Source organism: Bombina bombina, chromosome 2 (genome assembly GCF_027579735.1).
Source record: "Bombina bombina isolate aBomBom1 chromosome 2, aBomBom1.pri, whole genome shotgun sequence".
Classification (NCBI taxonomy): Eukaryota; Metazoa; Chordata; class Amphibia; order Anura; family Bombinatoridae; genus Bombina; species Bombina bombina.
The window spans coordinates 492,975,920-492,990,361 of record NC_069500.1 but is presented as its reverse complement, the minus strand read 5'-3'; the positions used below and the strand labels follow the sequence as shown (position 1 = coordinate 492,990,361).

Genomic DNA, 14,442 nt, shown 5'->3' with positions numbered 1-14,442 from the left:
ACTCTAGATAGGTCAGAATATATGGTTCCTTGAGGGAAACTGTTGGAGGCCTAACCTGATGGCAGATCATCAAGTGAAATAAAGCTCCTAACTCCTCAAAATGCACAAAAAAAAAGAAAAAAATACAATAATTGTACCCTTCACTTCTCTCTCCTTACTCTGAGAAAAGTACCCAAGGACAGGAGAAATTTTATTAATGGTTAAACCAAGAAAAAGAAAATTATTTTCTCACCCATGCATCAGATAGGATTCTCCTCTCTAAGGATTTTGACATATATTCTAAAATGGACATTTATAAGATACAACAGTATATACCACTTAAAAATTATTAAAGCAGTAAACTTATAACAGCCAATGTGGAAAATAATTAAAGGATAACAGGGTATGATTGCTGATATAAAATGAGTTATAAATACCTTGTAATGGGTTTCTTATTATGAGTGCCGACTCTGATGTTCCCTTTATAAGTATACAGACCCAAGGCAGTATGGATATTAAAAAAAAAAAACTTTCAACGCACAAATGGCATGTTTTATTAGGCTAAATGAACATGAACATAAATTATAGATGTTTGCTCGCAAACACATTTACAATAAAACTGATCTGAACGAAAGGACTGTCCATGAAGGAAAATAACCGAAGTCAGGCTTGAGTGTTAGTGAGTCACATTTAGCCGACGTCACACTTTCATGTCATGCTTGTACTGCAGAGACTTTCTTTGAAGGGAGCGCAAGCACAAAAGACTTATCTTCCAAATGTAGGGTGCACACAAATGAGATACTTGCAAACACAATTCGGAGTTAGCTACTGAAATAAATGTCTCATTGTTTAGGTAGATCTTCTGTCTCTAGCAGTCCCTGACAGAAAAAACATGACTGATTCACCTCCCGTCAAAGCACATCTATCCTCTTTGCGATACAAGGTAATCAATGCCAGAGCTCCCGCTTCCGGGGTGGAATCCTTTGTCACTGTGCCTAAGAGTTGTGATGTAGGTTCCGTTAAAACGCTCCGTTGTAAATCTGGTTTGCCGCCCTGCTTGTAAGACTCCCGGGGAGTCTGCTGCAGTACTATAGGGTGGGAGCATCGGGCGTATGATGTGACTGACATTTCTCTCAAATACTCCAGAGAATTCAAGAAGTGCCAATCTCCTGTAGTAAGTCTTGTTGATCGATGTCCATGTGGCGAGCAACATCTTGTAAATGAGCCAGAATTGCCATATTATTGAGTTTAGTATTTTAGCAGGTACAGTTCCATTTAGTAATGGTGATCGGAGGCCTCAATTTTCCAGATCGGTGAGCAGGAAAGTATTCTCAAACTTGATTTCTAGATGCCTCCTAGTTAAGATAATACATCATAAATAATTTGGTGCTGGTAGTTCAGAGATTACTCAGATATGTAGAAGACTATCTCAAACCCGGAGCCACCAATATTGCTGCTAGCCATGACAGCTGCCTGGACACGCCCCCCGTAAGGATTGTTTTTATTCCCCCTAGTCTAACGAGCATTATTAATTATTACAAATATAATAAAAATTAAATAAAATATTTTTAATGGGGATAAAAATAAAAAGTTAATAATCGTGTCCACCACATTAGCAAGTGTATGGATCCTTTTTATTCCCTGGCCCTTCTAATTTAAACTGAAAGAAGAAGTAGGTAGCAAAACATTAGGCATGCGTAGGACTCGCATCAAATGTGCATGCATACGGGGAATAGTAAATATTTAAATTTATCATTAGTAATCAAGTCATGATTGGGTGAATTTTCAATAAAAAAAGGAGGCATCGGAAAAGGAAAAACAACAAACTGTTTAGAATTTTGGAGACTTTGTTTTGATAAGGTAGGCGATTCAGATGCTATGCAAAGGTCAGGGTTATGTATCCAAGCGCAGAAAATGAGCAGTTTTTCCTCTAATACCACACCCGCTCTCAAAAGGTAAAGTTAGAGCTGAATTACTTTATTACATTACCTTTTATGACACAAATTAAGTCTTCACTAATGCAATACACACCACCACCAACTCTCAGATAATGGAATTATATTGCAAAATGCTTCTATTCAAAATTCAAATGCATTTATTTCATTTTTAACCTTTCTATCCCTTTAAGGTCCTAATATAACATTATCTAAGCTGTCCTGTTTTGTAGCAGGTTATTATTGTTCAAAAACATGAGAAAAATGTAATGTTAATTTTTCAGGTCAATGTTGCTATTAACCAAGTTATATATACATATATATTTTATAGTAATATAATTTTTTTTTTTTTTTTTAACTATTTCAGCTGTAATTTAGAAAAAGTTGCAGTGTTTTGCAGTATGGAAACAAACGCTTTGAAATGCTTTGAGTCTTCTTTCTATGTGTCCTCTGCTGTGGCTATTTAAAAACGCATATGAACCCTGATAAAGCAATCCCTGTGTATGATGTAGCAAGGATAGGCTCAGTCTTGAGTATGCACTTTAACCTGTCAAAGGAATTAGGGTAATAAATTAACAGGAAAAGGATGAAAAATGTAAAGCAAATAAACAGCTTCACTACACACAGGTAAATATTTTACAGGAAATATATACCTTTATGTTCCTTTTAATTATCTACATTTCAAAGTTTTCCTTCTAAAGGACATAAGAGCAGTTTCAGAGTTGCTATTAGATTTAAAAACAAACATAACTAACTTCCTAACACCACCCACCTGTTTCTTTCCTTCACTAGTGAACATCTCATTTATCCTTTTCTGTTTGTAGACATCATTTTTCTCCAGAAGTTTCTTGTGAAGCCAGTCTGGGTGACGTACACGGGGAACAGGATTTTTTACCTGCAAAGAAGGGTAAGAGAACTGAGCACTGCAGAACAGTCATGTGATCATCACTGCTAGACAGAACATTTTAGCATCTCAATTACTTCAACTCTTGTAATTTTTCTACAATATCCTATTCATTTGTTGTTTTTTACTCACTTGGGTTAGTACTGGGCACCAATTTTTATTAGAATATTAAATATTTCCTGTTGCCTGCCTGCTCCTTAGGACTAAATTATTATATTTTTAAGTTGGGAACGTGGTGTAATGCACATTTTTACAGATACACAAAAATAAGGACCAGTCAACACAGTAGATTTGCATAATCAACAAATGCAAGATAACAAGACAATGCAATAGCACTTAGTCTGAACTTTAAATGAGTAGATTTTTTTTCTGACAATTTTAAGTTGTCTTTTTCCACTCCCCCTGTACCATGTGACAGCCATCAGCCAATCACAAATGCATACACGTACCATGTGACAGCCATTCACAAATGCATACACTTATTCTTGCACATGCTCAGTAGGAGCTGGTGACTCAGAAAGTTTAAATATAAGAAGACTGTGCACATTTAGTTAATGTAAGTAAATTGGAAAGTTGTTTAAAATGGCATTCTCTATCTGAATAATGAAAGTTTAATTTTGATTGCGTGTCCCTTTTACCACTGGTGCCATAATGCCTAGTTCAACAACAGTGTATGATTCCATCACATCCATGTAAGCTTAGACAGTGTCCTGGACACACTAGGCTAACATTACTATTAACATCCTCTGCCTGTTAGGAAATGATCCTATGATTGTGTAATACTCTGTACAAAGTATGACTTCATTACATGTTTACACAATACATACTAGCCTCAGATAGATAATTTGTATAAAAACTTAACTAGCAGTTGATACTCACCTGTTGCAATGCTGCTGGGATTGTGATAATCTTTTGAATGGCACTGCCCAGCCTCTCTATGTAATAATCCCAGTCTAGGATCTAGAGAAGGGAGAGAAGCGTTGACTGAGTGAACAAGCCATACAAAAGGATGAAATAGAAGTAATAAAAACAAAGCTATACCGAGCGAATATCCAGGTCCTGCAATGAAGGATTCTTCAGCCACTTGCGCAGGTAATGCCTTTTTACTCCCACTTCTGCCTGAAAGATTGCCAGGGGAATAGCTCTGAAATAAATATACAAATTTATTACATTAAGCCAAGAACCAAATACAACTAAACTGCCCAATCTCAAATGAACACCTTAACATGTAATATTAAACTTCACAAGAAATCTGTTTGGTTTGAGAATTTTTCTGGGTACCCATGGAACTGTATTACAACCTACAACACTAATTACAACAAAATTAAACACATGCCTCACGTTTTACACCATTAACACAGTGGAACTGTACCCAAATACATGATTAAAAAGGACATTAAACTCAAATGTCTTGTGCACATGAAAGCACAGAAATCAAATGTTTTATTCATGCACAAAAAGTTAAATGCATTTAAAAAGATACTGAATGCAGCAGGCAATGATACTAGAATGTCTGGTGTATTCAAGCATGGAACTGCACCACTGGGCATGATGCTGTTGTATGTGAATGAATCTCTGACTTACAGGACCTACTTTCAGATACCTACCCACTGAGAAATACCCTTAATATAGGGGGAATTAAACGGTTCCAATACTGGTTAACAGATCTGTTCTGAACTTTCAACCGGCACTTATTCCACACCAGGAAGGATACATTGTTTCAATGGTCTGCCACACACGCTGAGGATCAACAAACAAAGCACTGATCCGAGTAAAGAAAAGCACCAACGAACTAAGTGACTAAACTAAAGGTATCCGTAGCAGTGTTCCTATCAGAATCGGAACTTGGTCGCATGTCCCCGTGGACAAGGTGCCAGAAAAGACATTTGTGAACTGAGCGCTTGTTAAACAATATTGTGGGTTCAGATATTTACCAATGAGCTGTTAATCACGGAGTGTTATAGCAACACATGTTCTTAAGGAGGGGTTGCTGAACACTTCGGTAACTCTTTATATTTGTGATTTTATTGTAACTCTTCACACAGTTGATTTTATTGAAACATCAGATTGTTAAAATTAATGCAATTTCAGACTGTTATAATATGTTACGTTTCTAGTCATATGCTAGTTTTTCACTGATGCCGGCATCTTATTTTATTTATTTTAAATTGTATTATTAGATTTATTAAATTTGATTTACTATCTGCATACTTGATTCATTTGGAACATTAATTCATTCGACACATTAATTTATGTACACATTTATATGAGGTACTATTCTTATATTTTACGGGAATTAACTCATGTATATTAGCCTATTAGTATTGAAGTAAGTTTCTTTATGCCTAAGTGAGGTTCACAAGAGAAACATTATATAAGAGGAATGTGTGTGTGTATATATATATATATATATATATATATATATATATATATATATATATATATATATATATATATATATAAAATCAATTTGGATTTTTATTATTTATTGCAGCTATCACAGCTTTTTTTATATCGGTATCTATAACATTTATAAATTTGTTTAACTCTCAGCTTTTGTAGCGCTATCCCCCACTCCCTCTTTTTAAGAAAAAATAAAACAACTTTTACTTCATAAGCTTTAAAACAGGTGGTATCAAACACAATTAAAATACGCATATGCCTATCAGGATAACAAAGTGCTGAGTTAGTGGGGTGAAATAGAATGGAACCGACAAATTGTGTGAATATTAAACCAATAGCCTTTACCTTGGATTAACAATGTGACTATCTATATATATATATATATATATAGGCACCTCACATTGTTATTGGAGTACTGCCTCAATACAAATCTATTTTTAGTCACATTGTTAATCCAAGGTATAGGCTATTGGTATAATATTCACGCAATTTGTCGGTAACTAACTGGTATAGGTTCCTGGTATTTCCAGTGATAATATCTCTATAAATAATTCTATAGTAAACGAGCCCTCAACTGGGTGGCTATATATTGCGGTAACTACCTGGTATAGGTTTCTGGTATCCCCAGAAAGAAAATTTGCGCAGACCAGCAGACTATAGACACCTATATATTGTGGTAACCAACTGATATAGACCACTGATATCTTCCACTAAATATAAGGGATCTCTGTGTTCAACTTTAAGGCACAGGTCTCTGAGTAACTAGGAAATTATTATTAGGCACATTGGATAAATGTGCCTATATCCAAGTGTATTTTTCCATGAGTTTGTACATCCTCTGATCGCCTAATGAATACCTAATTGACTTTGGGATGTATCCCAGACAGGAATCCTAGGCCCCCTCTAATGTGGGTATTACTAAGGCCATGGGCTTTCCATTCTGTTTAACCCCCCTAACTCAGCACTTTGTTATCCTGATAGGCATATGCATATTTTAATTGTGTGCATGATCCCACCCATTTTAAAGCTTATGAAGTAAAAGTAAAGTTTATTTTTTCTTTCTTGGTCCTTTATATGAATCTACTAGATCAAACGTTATGAGTGCTACATTTGTACTCTGTCTCTTACTGATTTCCCTAGAATGACTCCACGGATCATCTACTTACTATTGGGAATATCACTCCTGCCCAGCAGAAGGCGGTACAGAGCACCACAGCAAAGCTGTTAAATATCACCTCCCTTCCCTCCAACCCCAGTCATTCGACCAAAGTAAAAGGAGAGAAAGGAAGTAACAAGGTGCAGAGGTTCCTGAGGTTTATGACACAAAAAAAACTGTATGATAAAAGAGGGTGGGCCGTGGACTCACTGTGTCAAGAAATAAATACATTTATCAGGTAAGCATACATTTTGTTTTCTATCTAATGACACGGTGAGTCCACGGATCATCTAATTACTATTGGGAATCAAGACCCAAGCTAGAGGACGCAGATAAGGAAGGGACAAGACAGGGAACCTAAACGGAAGGCACCACTGCTTGAAGAACCTTTCTCCCAAAAGAAGCCTCAGCTGAGGCAAAAGTATCAAACTTATAGAATTTGGGAAAAGTGTGTAGAGAGGACCAAGTTGAAGCCTTGCAAATCTGTTTCACAGAAGCTTCATTTTTGAATGCCCAGGAAGAGGAAACAGCCCTCGTAGAATGAGCCGTGACTCTCTCAGGAGGCTGCTGTCCAGCAGTTTCATAGGCCAAACGGATTATAATCTTCAGCCACAAAGAAAGAAGTAGCCGTAGCTTTCTGACCATTACGTTTCCCAGAGAAAACAACAAACAGAGCCGAAGACTGGCGAAATTCCTTAGTTGCCTGTAAGTAGTTATTCAACGCACGCACCACATCTAGGTTGTGCAGCAGACGCTCCTTATGAGAAGAAGGGTTAGGGCACAAAGAAGGAACCACAATCTCTTGATTAATGTTCCTATTCGAAACCACCTTAGGAAGGAACGCCAACTTAGTACGTAGAACTACTTTATCAGAATGAAAAATAAGATAAGGGGAATCACACTGCAACGCAGAAAGTTCAGAGACTCTGCAGGGAGAAGAAATTGCAACAAGAAACAAAACTTTCCAAGATAATAACTTAATATCTAAGGAATGCACATAGGCTCAAACTGAGCCTGTTGAAGAACCTTAAAGGACCAGTCAACACTGTAGATTTGCATAATCAACAAATGCAAGATAACAAGACAATACAATAGCACTTAGTCTGAACTTCAAAGGAGTAGATTTTTTTTCTGACAATTTTAAAAGTTGTCTTTTTCCACTCCCCCTGTACCATGTGACAGCCATCAGCCAATCACAAATGCATACACGTACCATGTGACAGCAATCAGCCATTCACAAATGCATACACACTTATTCTTGCACATGCTCAGTAGGAGCTGGTGACTCAAAAAGTTTAAATATAAAAAAACTGTGCACATTTTGTTAATAAAAGTAAATTAGAAAGTTGTTTAAAATTGCATGCTCTATCTGAATAATGAAAGTTTAATTTTGATTGAGTGTCCCTTAAGCAAGGTTAGGACTCCAGGGAGGAGTAACAGGTTTGAACATAGGCCTGATACTGACCAAGGCCTGGCAAAAAGATTGCACGTCTGGTACATCCGCCAGACGTTTATGCAACAAAATAGACTAGGCAGATATTTGACCCTTCAAAGAACTTGCAGATAAACCCATCTCCAGACCCTCCTGGAGAAAAGACAAAATTGTAGGGATCCTTACTCTACTCCAAGAGTAGCCTCTGAATTCACACCAATACAGATATTTACGCCATATCTTATGGTAAATCTTTCTAGTCACAGGCTTACGAGCCTGAATCATGCTCTCAATGACCGAAAAACCACGCTTAGATAAAATTAAGCGTTCAATCTCCATGCAGTCAGCTTCAGAGAAACTAGATTTGGATGAAGGAAGGGCCCTTCAAGTAGAAGGTCCTTCCTCATGGAAGTCTCCAAGGTGGAAGAGATGACATCTCCACTAGGTCAGCATACCAGGTCCTGCAAGGCCACGCTGGGGCAATGAGGATTACCGACGCCCTGTCCTGTTTGATTCGAGCAATGACTCGAGGAAGGAGAGCAAACGGAGGAAATAGGTATGCTAGACTGAAATTCCAAGGGACTGCCAGAGCATCTATCAGTACAGCCTGAGGATCCCTCAACCTGTACCTCGGGAGCTTGGCATTCTGTTGAGATGCCATGAGATCCATCTTCGGCTGTCCCCATTTGAGAATCAAGATGGAAAACATCTCCGGATGGAGTTCCCACTTCCCCGGGTGAAAGGTCTGCCTGCTCAGAAAATCCGCTACCCAATTGTCCACTCCTGGAATGTGGATTGCAGATACACAGCAGTTGTGGGTCTCTGCCCACTGGATAATCTTGGCTACCTCTGTCATAGCCAAGGAACTCAGAGTTCCTCTCTGATGGTTCATGTAAGCCACTGAAGTTATTATTGTCCGACTGGAACCTGATAAATCGGGCTGAAGCTCAGGCAAGGCCAGAAGAGCATTGAAGATTGCCCTCAGCTCTAGAATGTTTATGGGGAGAACAGACTCCTCCCGAGTGCATGTCCCCTGAGCCTTTAGTGAGCCCCAGACTACTCCACATCCCAGCAGGCTGGTGTCCGTCATCACAATCACCCAGGTGGTGATGTGAAAGCAGGTTATGTGGGAGAGATGATCCTGACCCTTCATGCAGACTTAGACTCAGCTGAGGGTTTCTTTGATTGCTTCCCCTTATTTCAAGACTGATTGGGCTTACAAGAAGACTTGGACTGTTCCTGCTTGGAGGGAGAGGAAGACTTTTGACCTTTAGGTCTGTTCTTGTCTTGTAGTAGAAAAACAGAATTTATGTTTACCTGATAAATTACTTTCTCCAACGGTGTGTCCGGTCCACGGCGTCATCCTTACTTGTGGGATATTCTCTTCCCCAACAGGAAATGGCAAAGAGCCCAGCAAAGCTGGTCACATGATCCCTCCTAGGCTCCGCCTTCCCCAGTCATTCGACCGACGTAAAGGAGGAATATTTGCATAGGAGAAATCATATGATACCGTGGTGACTGTAGTTAAAGAAAATAAATTATCAGACCTGATTAAAAAACCAGGGCGGGCCGTGGACCGGACACACCGTTGGAGAAAGTAATTTATCAGGTAAACATAAATTCTGTTTTCTCCAACATAGGTGTGTCCGGTCCACGGCGTCATCCTTACTTGTGGGAACCAATACCAAAGCTTTAGGACACGGATGAAGGGAGGGAGCAAATCAGGTCACCTAGATGGAAGGCACCACGGCTTGCAAAACCTTTCTCCCAAAAATAGCCTCAGAAGAAGCAAAAGTATCAAATTTGTAAAATTTAGTAAAAGTGTGCAGTGAAGACCAAGTCGCTGCCTTACATATCTGATCAACAGAAGCCTCGTTCTTGAAGGCCCATGTGGAAGCCACAGCCCTAGTGGAATGAGCTGTGATTCTTTCAGGAGGCTGCCGTCCGGCAGTCTCGTAAGCCAATCTGATGATGCTTTTAATCCAAAAAGAGAGAGAGGTAGAAGTTGCTTTTTGACCTCTCCTTTTACCAGAATAAACAACAAACAAGGAAGATGTTTGTCTAAAATCCTTTGTAGCATCTAAATAGAATTTTAGAGCACGAACTACATCCAAATTGTGCAACAAACGTTCCTTCTTTGAAACTGGATTCGGACACAAAGAAGGCACGACTATCTCCTGGTTAATGTTTTTGTTAGAAACAACTTTCGGAAGAAAACCAGGTTTAGTACGCAGAACCACCTTATCTGCATGGAACACCAGATAAGGAGGAGAACACTGCAGAGCAGATAATTCTGAAACTCTTCTAGCAGAAGAAATTGCAACCAAAAACAAAACTTTCCAAGATAATAACTTAATATCAACGGAATGTAAGGGTTCAAACGGAACCCCCTGAAGAACTGAAAGAACTAAATTGAGACTCCAAGGAGGAGTCAAAGGTTTGTAAACAGGCTTGATTCTAACCAGAGCCTGAACAAAGGCTTGAACATCTGGCACAGCTGCCAGCCTTTTGTGAAGTAACACAGACAAGGCAGAAATCTGTCCTTTCAAAGAACTTGCAGATAATCCTTTCTCCAAACCTTCTTGAAGAAAGGATAGAATCTTAGGAATTTTTATCTTGTCCCAAGGGAATCCTTTAGATTCACACCAATAGATATATTTTTTCCATATTTTGTGGTAGATTTTTCCAGTTACAGGCTTTCTGGCCTGAACAAGAGTATCAATGACAGAATCTGAGAACCCTCGCTTTGATAAGATCAAGCGTTCAATCTACAAGCAGTCAGTTGGAGTGAGACCAGATTCGGATGTTCGAACGGACCTTGAACAAGAAGGTCTTGTCTCAAAGGTAGCTTCCATGGTGGAGCCGATGACATATTCACCAGGTCTGCATACCAAGTCCTGCGTGGCCACGCAGGAGCTATCAAGATCACCGATGCCCTCTCCTGATTGATCCTGGCTACCAGCCTGGGGATGAGAGGAAACGGCGGGAATACATAAGCTAGTTTGAAGGTCCAAGGTGCTACTAGTGCATCTACTAGAGTCGCCTTGGGATCCCTGGATCTGGACCCGTAGCAAGGAACCTTGAAGTTCTGACGAGAGGCCATCAGATCCATGTCTGGAATGCCCCACAATTGAGTGATTTGGGCAAAGATTTCCGGATGGAGTTCCCACTCCCCCGGATGAAATGTCTGACGACTCAGAAAATCCGCTTCCCAGTTTTCCACTCCTGGAATGTGGATTGCAGACAAGTGGCAGGAGTGAGTCTCCGCCCATTGAATGATTTTGGTCACTTCTTCCATCGCCAGGGAACTCCTTGTTCCCCCCTGATGGTTGATGTACGCAACAGTCGTCATGTTGTCTGATTGAAACCGTATGAACTTGGTCTTTGCTAGCTGAGGCCAAGCCTTGAGAGCATTGAATATCGCTCTCAGTTCCAGAATATTTATCGGGAGAATAGATTCTTCCCGAGACCAAAGACCCTGCGCTTTCAGGGGTCCCCAGACCGCGCCCCAGCCCACCAGACTGGCGTCGGTCGTGACAATGACCCACTCTGGTCTGCGGAAGCTCATCCCCTGTGACAGGTTGTCCAGGGACAGCCACCAACTGAGTGAATCTCTGGTCCTCTGATCTACTTGTATCGTCGGAGACAAGTCTGTATAGTCCCCATTCCACTGACTGAGCATGCACAGTTGTAATGGTCTTAGATGAATTCGCGCAAAAGGAACTATGTCCATTGCCGCTACCATCAAACCTATTACTTCCATGCACTGCGCTATGGAAGGAAGAGGAACAGAATGAAGTATTTGACAAGAGTTTAGAAGTTTTGATTTTCTGGCCTCTGTCAGAAAAATCCTCATTTCTAAGGAGTCTATTATTGTTCCCAAGAAGGGAACCCTTGTTGACGGAGATAGAGAACTTTTTTCTACGTTCACTTTCCACCCGTGAGATCTGAGAAAGGCCAGGACAATGTCCGTGTGAGCCTTTGCTTGTGGAAGGGACGACGCTTGAATCAGAATGTCGTCCAAGTAAGGTACTACTGCAATGCCCCTTGGTCTTAGCACCGCTAGAAGGGACCCTAGTACCTTTGTGAAAATTCTTGGAGCAGTGGCTAATCCGAACGGAAGTGCCACAAACTGGTAATGCTTGTCCAGGAATGCGAACCTTAGGAACCGATGATGTTCCTTGTGGATAGGAATATGTAGATACGCATCCTTTAAATCCACCGTGGTCATGAATTGACCTTCCTGGATGGAAGGAAGAATTGTTCGAATGGTTTCCATTTTGAACGATGGAACCTTGAGAAACTTGTTTAGGATCTTGAGATCTAAGATTGGTCTGAATGTTCCCTCTTTTTTGGGAACTACGAACAGATTGGAGTAGAACCCCATCCCTTGTTCTCCTAATGGAACAGGATGAATCACTCCCATTTTTAACAGGTCTTCTACACAATGTAAGAATGCCTGTTTTTTTATGTGGTCTGAAGACAATTGAGACCTGTGGAACCTCCCCCTTGGGGGAAGCCCCTTGAATTCCAGAAGATAACCTTGGGAGACTATTTCTAGCGCCCAAGGATCCAGAACATCTCTTGCCTGAGCGAAGAGAGAGAGTCTGCCCCCCACCAGATCCGGTCCCGGATCGGGGGCCAACATCTCATGCTGTCTTGGTAGCAGTGGCAGGTTTCTTGGCCTGCTTTCCTTTGTTCCAGCCTTGCATTGGCCTCCAGGCTGGCTTGGCTTGAGAAGTATTACCCTCTTGCTTAGAGGACGTAGCACTTGGGGCTGGTCCGTTTCTGCGAAAGGGACGAAAATTAGGTTTATTTTTGGCCTTGAAAGACCTATCCTGAGGAAGGGCGTGGCCCTTGCCCCCAGTGATATCAGAAATAATCTCTTTCAAGTCAGGGCCAAACAGCGTTTTCCCCTTGAAAGGAATGTTAAGCAATTTGTTCTTGGAAGACGCATCCGCTGACCAAGATTTTAGCCAAAGCGCTCTGCGCGCCACAATAGCAAAACCAGAATTTTTCGCCGCTAACCTAGCCAATTGCAAAGTGGCGTCTAGGGTGAAAGAATTAGCCAATTTGAGAGCATGAATTCTGTCCATAATCTCCTCATAAGAAGAATTTTTATTGAGCGCCTTTTCTAGTTCATCGAACCAGAAACACGCTGCTGTAGTGACAGGAACAATGCATGAAATTGGTTGTAGAAGGTAACCTTGCTGAACAAACATCTTTTTAAGCAAACCCTCTAATTTTTTATCCATAGGATCTTTGAAAGCACAACTATCTTCTATGGGTATAGTGGTGCGTTTGTTTAGAGTAGAAACCGCCCCCTCGACCTTGGGGACTGTCTGCCATAAGTCCTTTCTGGGGTCGACCATAGGAAACAATTTCTTAAATATGGGGGGAGGGACGAAAGGTATACCGGGCCTTTCCCATTCTTTATTTACAATGTCCGCCACCCGCTTGGGTATAGGAAAAGCTTCGGGGGGCCCCGGGACCTCTAGGAACTTGTCCATTTTACATAATTTCTCTGGAATGACCAAATTCTCACAATCATCCAGAGTAGATAACACCTCCTTAAGCAGAGCGCGGAGATGTTCCAATTTAAATTTAAATGTAATCACATCAGGTTCAGCTTGTTGAGAAATTTTCCCTGAATCTGAAATTTCTCCCTCAGACAAAACCTCCCTGGCCCCCTCAGACTGGTGTAGGGGCACTTCAGAACCAATATCATCAGCGTCCTCATGCTCTTCAGTATTTTCTAAAACAGAGCAGTCGCGCTTTCGCTGATAAGTGGGCATTTTGGCTAAAATGTTTTTGATAGAATTATCCATTACAGCCGTTAATTGTTGCATAGTAAGGAGTATTGGCGCACTAGATGTACTAGGGGCCTCCTGTGTGGGCAAGACTGGTGTAGACGAAGGAGGGGATGATGCAGTACCATGCTTACTCCCCTCACTTGAGGAATCATCTTGGGCATCATTTTCTCTAAATTTTGTGTCACATAAATCACATCTATTTAAACGAGAAGGAACCTTGGCTTCCCCACATACAGAACACAGTCTATCTGGTAGTTCAGACATGTTAAACAGGCATAAACTTGATAACAAAGTACAAAAAACATTTTAAAATAAAACCGTTACTGTCACTTTAAATTTTAAACTGAACACACTTTATTACTGCAAATGTGAAGAAGTATGAAGGAATTGTTCAAAATTCACCAAAATTTCACCACAGTGTCTTAAAGCCTTAAAAGTATTGCACACCAAATTTGGAAGCTTTAACCCTTAAAATAACGGAACCAGAGCCGTTTTTATATTTAACCCCTTTACAGTCCCTGGTATCTGCTTTGCTGAGACCCAACCAAGCCCAAAGGGGAATACGATACCAAATGACGCCTTCAGAAAGTCTTTTCTATGTATCAGAGCTCCTCACACATGCATCTGCATGTCATGCTTCCCAAAAACAAGTGCGCAATAGAGGCGCGAAAATGAGACTCTGCCTATGATTAGGGAAAGCCCCTAGAGAATAAGGTGTCCAATACAGTGCCTGCCGGTTATTTTACATAATTCCCAAGATTAAAATAATTCCTCAAGGCTATGGAGTATAAAATATGCTTATATATAAATCGTTTTAGCCC

The 14,442-nt window shown here is 40.4% G+C and overlaps 1 protein-coding gene across 1 annotated transcript in view; it reads right to left on the bottom strand.

Moving 5' to 3' along the window:
* The window catches only part of POLE (DNA polymerase epsilon, catalytic subunit), a 571,199-nt gene that overhangs the window by 277,273 nt on the left and 279,484 nt on the right, over positions 1-14,442 (bottom strand). The window contains exons 27-29 of the mRNA XM_053702214.1: positions 3,859-3,961; positions 3,697-3,777; positions 2,686-2,808 (exon numbers count right to left, since the gene is read on the bottom strand). Coding sequence (XP_053558189.1) covers positions 2,686-2,808; positions 3,697-3,777; positions 3,859-3,961 — 307 coding nt within the window. The remainder of the gene's footprint in view (positions 1-2,685; positions 2,809-3,696; positions 3,778-3,858; positions 3,962-14,442) is intronic.